This window comes from Pituophis catenifer, unplaced genomic scaffold (genome assembly GCF_029215685.1).
Source record: "Pituophis catenifer annectens isolate HBS135680 unplaced genomic scaffold, rPitCat1.0.hap2 SCAF_18, whole genome shotgun sequence".
NCBI classification, from domain to species: Eukaryota; Metazoa; Chordata; class Lepidosauria; order Squamata; family Colubridae; genus Pituophis; species Pituophis catenifer.
In genome coordinates, this window is record NW_027256898.1 from 761,154 (window position 1) to 767,778 (window position 6,625).

Here is a 6,625-nt window from a genome sequence, read left to right on the forward strand (position 1 = left end):
ACAATAATTATTAAATTAAATTAAATTATTAAATTAAATTAAATTAAATTAGACGGTTTTTCCCTTCCAGAAACATGGGCCACCACACGATGTCCATCAAACCCGGCTTGTCAGTGCGCAAGTGGGGGGCGCCCCCTCCTCTGACCCACCCCTGATGGCGCTGCCTCTCCGGTAGGATGCCTCCCCTGCCCGTCTTCTTCCTGGTTCGCCATCCTCACCTGGCCTCCCCGGCTGGCGACCACCCCGCCCTCCATCATGAACCACGAACGGACCCTCCACAACAACGCGGTGGCCTGGCTGGTGTGCTCGGGCTTGGCGGTGCTGGCCAACGCTTGGGGCATTCTGAGTGTCAGCGCCAAGCAGAAGAAATGGAAGCCGCTGGAGTTCCTCATCTGCACCCTGGCGGGGACCCACATCCTGAACATCGCCGTCCCCATCACCATGTACTCGGTCATCCAGCTGCGTCAGCGGCACTCGGAGTATGAGTGGAGCGAGGGCCTCTGCAAAGTCTTCGTCTCCACCTTCTACACCTTGACGATGGCCACCTGCTTCTCCGTCACCTCGCTGTCCTACCACCGGATGTGGATGGTCCGCTGGCCAGTTAACTACAGGTGGGACCTCAGGGTGGGAGGCGGGGTCGTTGTGGGGGGGAAAGAGGAGGAGAAATGCTGAGGAGGCCACCTTGAGCTCCTGAATAAAATGGCGGGATGTGGATCGAAAGGAATTAGGTAGATGAAATTTTCTGAGATAGATCTATCTGTCCTTCAATCTTCTAGCCCGGGGGTCAGCAACCTGCGGCTCTGGAGCTGCATGTGGCTCTTTCACCCCCTCTTCTGTGGCTCCTTGTCACTCAAAATATGCGTCACCACCGCCAATGTGCGACACCCGCCGGCACGCGATTTATTGAGCTTTTCAACCCCGGGTAGGCCAACCATGGATAAATCCAAGAAAAGAAAAGTTTCAGAAGAAAACAGAACGTTTAATTCAACTATATATGCTAGTTTTGTGGCCGCTCAAGAAATAGTCAGGGACGGGAAGGGTTTTGTGGCTCCCAGTGTTTTCTTTTCTGTGGGAAATGGGTCCAAATGGCTCTTTGTGTGTTTAAGGTTGCAGACCCCTGATCTAGCCATTCATTGATCCATGATCTGTGCACTCATCTCCCCATCCATCTGTCCATTCATCCATCCATCTATCCACTCATCTACCTATCCATCTGTCCATTGCCTATCCCTCTTTCCATCCAACTCTTCAAACCTTCATTTGTCCGTCCGTCCATCCATCAATCTTTCCATGTGTCCATTCACTCATCCATCTATATATCTGTCTATCCATCTGTTCCTCCATCCTTTCATCCATTTGACCCATCATCTATCCATTCATCCATCCATGTTTCCATCCATCCATTTCTCCATCCCTCTTTCCATTTGTTTATCCATCCATCTATCCGTTCGTTCATCTATTCATTCATCAGACTCCCTCAATTCCTTAGCTACCCATGCCAGTTTTATTTTTTTCTCCCACTGGCTAGAGCGGAGCGATCGCAGAGGAAGGGACCCTAAGAGAGTAAACAGGCATACAATGGGGATGCGCGTCAAAAGACGTATGTTATCATCAAGCAATTCTAGGAATTGAAGTCCACAAAAGTGGGCAAGCTTGGAGACCCCTGACCTAACAGATAGGGAATCCTGCCCAATCTTAGGGGCTGCCTTTTCCCCTCCTGCAGATTAAGCAATACCAAGAAGCAAGCGGTTCACACGGTAATGGGCATCTGGATGGTCTCCTTCATCCTCTCCACGCTGCCCGCTGTGGGCTGGCACGACACCACTGAGAGGTTCTACGCCAGCGACTGCCGTTTCATCGTCACGGAAATCGGCCTCGGCTTCGGGGTCTGTTTCCTGCTCCTCATCAGCGGCAGCATGGCCATGGGGGTGGTCTGCGTGGCCATCGCCCTCTTCCAGACCTTCTCCATCCAAACGGGCAACAACCTGGACAAGAACAAGTTCAACGTGCCCACCATCGTGGTGGAGGACGCCCAGGGCAAACGCCGCTCCTCCATCGATGGATCCGAACCCATCAAGACGTCTCTCCAGATCACTTACCTGATCACCGGCATCGTTTTCCTCTACGATTTCCTGATGGGATTTCCTGTCTTGGTAAAACTGGTGGCAGAAGTGGGATGGCTGCTGTTGCTGACAACAGTCTAACATAGGGTGGGGTTGTTTGGACGCAGGTTTTGGTGCCCCAAGCAGAGAAAAATCTGGTGTCTCCTGCCAAAGAGACACAAGATAGATAGATAGATAGATAGATAGATAGATAGATAGATAGATAGATAGATGATAGATAGAAAGATAGATAGATAGATAGATAGATAGATGATAGATAGATAGATAGATAGATAGATAGATAGATAGATGATAGATAGATAGATAGATAGATGATAGATAGATAGATAGATAGATAGATAGATAGATGATAGATAGATAGATAGATAGATAGATAGATAGATAGATGATAGATGATAGATAGATAGATAGATAGATAGATAGATAGATAGATAGATAGATAGATAGATAAGGTAGGTAAGTAGGTAGATAGATAGATAGACAGACAGACAGACACAAGAGAGATGATAGATATTGTACGTAGACAAGATGGGTGGGTGGCTGGGTAGACAGACAGACAGAGAGAGAGATATTGTAGATAGGAGAGAGAGAGAAAGACTGATGATAGATAGATATTGTAGATAGAAGAGAGAAAGACAGATGATAGATAGATATTGTAGATAGGAGAGAGAGAGATGATATTGTACATAGAAGGATGGATGGATGGATAGATGATAGATAGATATTGTAGATAGGAGAGAGAGATTATAAACATTGTACATAGATAGATAGACAGACAGATAGAGACAGATAGAGACTGACAGACAGGAGAGATAAGAGAGAAAGGTAGTTAGATAAATGGATGTGGATGGAAGGATGGAGAGGGAGAGACAGAGAGAGAGAGAGAATGAATTTATAGCCTCCCTTATTGTTTAGATTGATTCAATTTCAGTTGATCGGGGGTAAAAGCCAGCTGGGCCCGTTACTCTCTCAGCCCAGCCCACCTGGCAGGGTTGTCGTGTGTAAAGGAGGAGGAGGAAAGAGTACTAGGTATATTTACCACCTTGAAGTGTTTATAAAAAATAAGGGAGGGAGGGAGGAGGAAATAAGAGAGAAGGAAGGAAATGGTGGGAGGAAGAAAAAGGAAACTAGAAGGGATAACCGATGCATAATTTCAGCCTGCCTTATTGATGAGAATGGATTAGGAGTTTTCATCCGTCCTCTTTCAGGTGGTGAGTTTTGCCAGCCTGAAGTCGGACGTGGCCTACGACTGGATGGTCCTGTGTATCATCTGGTGCTCCGTGGCCCAGTCCCTTCTCCTGCCCTTGTTCCTTTGGGCCTGCGACCGCTACCGGGCCAATGTCCGCTCGGTCTGGGAGAAGTGCGTGGCCATCATGTCCAACGATGACAGCGGGGAAGGTGAGCGTGCGGTTCCCAGCGGCGGTGCACCTCCAGTACAGGTGGTGTGCCTCGGCGACGCCTCAGTACAGGTGCTCCCGTCTTCCGTTCCTGTCTTGGTTGCGCGGAAGACGTGCGAGATAGATAAGGCATGGATGGCGTCAGCTTTACCAGGTAGATCAAACAGGAAATACGACGCTGCTGTTACGGAAACAGATAACAGTCAGCTAAGCCCTCAGCTGCATAAGGGGTGGAGAAAGAGACTCAGAAGGGACCCTCCCTAGTTTCTCAGTCTGTAAAGGAGACCGTGGGAGATTTGTACTTTCAGACTTGCAAGGTTCTTGTGGTTGGAAGTGAGATGGAGCAGAGAGACACAGTGAAGAGAAGGGTCAGATAAGAGTCAGCTGACCCCACAGCTGGACAATGGATAGGGCAAGAAGCTCAGGAGGGACCCTCCCTAGTTTCTCAGTCTGTAAAGGAGACCGTGGGAGATTTGTACTTTCAGACTTGCAAGGTTCTTGTGGTTGGAAGTGAGATGGAGCAGAGAGACACAGTGAAGAGAAGGGTCAGATAAGAGTCAGCTGACCCCACAGCTGGACAATGGATAGGGCAAGAAGCTCAGGAGGGACCCTCCCTAGTTTCTCAGTCTGTAAAGGAGACGGGGGGAGATTTGTTCTTTCAGACTTGCAAGGTTGTTGCAGTGATTCGTGGGAAGAATTTTTGGAGGCAGGGAAAAGTGACACAGCCAAGGGAAGGGTCAGATAAGAGTCAGCTAAGCCCACAGCTGCATAATGGGTGGAGGAAGAGACTTGGGAGGGACCCTCCTTAGTTTCTCAGGCTGTAAAGGAGAGGGCGTGGGGAGGATCGTATTTTCAAGCTTGCAAGGTTCTTATAGTGCTACGTTGAAAGGACCTTTGTAGACAGGGAAAAGAGACACAGCCAATGGAACAGTCCAGATAAGAGACTACAAAGCCCTCAGTTGCATAACAGGTGGATAAACAGCTTCAGAAGGGACCCTCCCTAGTTTCTCCGGCTGTAATGGCGATGGCGGAAGAATTGTACTTTCAGACTTGCAAACGTTCTTGTGGTGGGAACTGGGTAGATGTGGCAGAGACACACTGACTCTCGCGGTTTATCTCCTGTCCTCTCTTGTCTACCCCGGGACCAAAGAGACTAGCTTGGACCGGCCGATTCCCACAGATGCGATGTACTCGCAACCTTATCCCGACAGCCTCTCCGGCGACGTTCTCACTGTGGACCAGATCGCCAGCTACGACCTGTCAGCACTGGAGCGGGGGATCCCTCAGGTCTACGCCACGAAGCCTGTCCCGGAGGATAAAATGCAGTATCTCCAGGTGAGCAGGTTGCCCTTGGGAACGATAGGGAGATGCCACTAAGGTTTGATCTTTCTCATTTCTGTCTTGTGCTAAAAGGATATATCCCACGAGATCGGATCCAAATTCCCAGGAGGCAGACTCCAGGCCAACAGCCCTCACTCCGTTATTGATCCCCGGTGTATTTTATTTAAGGTATACTCCCTCTGACTGAGGGAGTTCGACTCTTAAGTGACCTTCTCACCTGCTGTCAGCAGGGTGCATTTGCCATGTGCTAATTAGTCTGAAGGGACGCGGTGGCTCAGTGGCTAAGACGCTGAGCTTGTCGATCGAAAAGTTGGCAGTTCAGCGGTTCGAATCCCTAGTGCCGCATAACAGGATGAGCTCCCGTGACTTGTCCCAGCTTCTGCCAACCTAGCAGTTCGAAAGCAGGTAAAAAACACAAGTAGAAAAATCGGGACCACCTTTGATGGGAATGTAACAGTGTTCCATGCACCTTTGGCGTTGAGTGGAGGAAACCCATTCATTGTTCTCACTGTTAGGATAGACAAGGTAGAATATTTAAAATTTAGAAAATAAATAAATTAAATGATGGTCTTTCTTGCTCTGCTCTCCTATAGGTCCCTCCGACTCGGCGTTTCTCGCATGACGAAACTGAGATTTGGACCACCAGCCAGATTTCGGCCTACTTTCAGCACTGGGTGGCAGGAGAGGACATCACCGCTGAACTGGCAAGTTTGCTCCTCCCTCAGCCTCGATACAACCGGCGGAGGACCAGCGCCCTCTCCTACCAGGAGGATCGGCGTCTGCACCGAAAGCGCAGGAAGTCCGCCGAGAGCCCATTATCCCTCAAGCCCTTCTCGTGCGAAGACATCCACCGGCAGGGAGGCTACAAGTGCTTTAGCAAAGAGGATGTGATGGATTTCACGGATGACCCCAGTCCCCGTCCTACCCTGAGGAGGCTGCCGGTGCGCTCGGCCTCCGTCTCTCTCCTCCCAGATGCCTTTCCACACCGTTCAACCACCTCCGTTCTCCGAGACTTCCCTTTGACCACTTTCGAACGAGAGCCTCAAGTTTTGCGAAGCATCTCAGTCCAGGGACGAGGGACTTCTCTGATGGTACCGGGCCCTCTCCCAGCCAAGGAGGACACTCAGATTCTCTTCCCCAAAGGGAGTTTGGACATGCCTTGCCACGAACAGATTCACGTAGAACTCTGCGAGAGTCCCGGGACGGAGGATTGTCCGATGATCAGGAGTTGCTCCAAGACAGAATGTTTCCGGACAGGTCTGAGTCCTTCCTGGAGAGGCCAAGACGATCTTCAGAAAAATGGAAGCAAAGGTAGCACGAGCAGTTTCTTGAGCTCACCTTCGGCCTCCTCTGGATACGTCACATTCCACTCGGATTCGATTAGCTCGGCCTCGTAGACACCAGAGTAGCCGGAATCGCTTCGTACACGTATCTTCCAGAAGGTCTAGGTAGGACAACCCGTCGCGGCCAACTCGTCGTGGGACAACTCAGGACAATTCAACACTGCGTTAATCATTCCGCTCGGTTACTTTATGATCGGTGGCCACGTTTTTGTCGAAATTTTTGTAACTCTCGTATTTCAGCAATGACTTCCTTTTGTTATTATGGGCCACGGTTCCGTCGAAAATTAACTTTTGTATCTGTTGAATTGTCCCGCAGCGAGTTGGCTGCGGCGAGTTATCCTGTTCGGCTTCCAGATTTGTTTCTCGCTCGACGGGATTTCCTTCTGGTTGCGGTCTGGATTTGGTAACGGGAACTGGACAA

At 49.8% G+C, this 6,625-nt stretch overlaps 1 protein-coding gene across 1 annotated transcript; it reads left to right on the forward strand.

The window, feature by feature from the left end:
• Positions 1-255: 255 nt before the first annotated feature.
• GPR153 (G protein-coupled receptor 153) lies at positions 256-6,258 on the forward strand. Its single transcript, XM_070956338.1, has 5 exons — positions 256-611; positions 1,724-2,153; positions 3,332-3,521; positions 4,671-4,855; positions 5,455-6,258. Exons 1-5 carry the CDS (start codon positions 256-258, stop codon positions 6,256-6,258), a joined length of 1,965 nt encoding a protein of 654 aa, XP_070812439.1.
• The last annotated feature ends 367 nt before the right edge of the window (positions 6,259-6,625 follow it).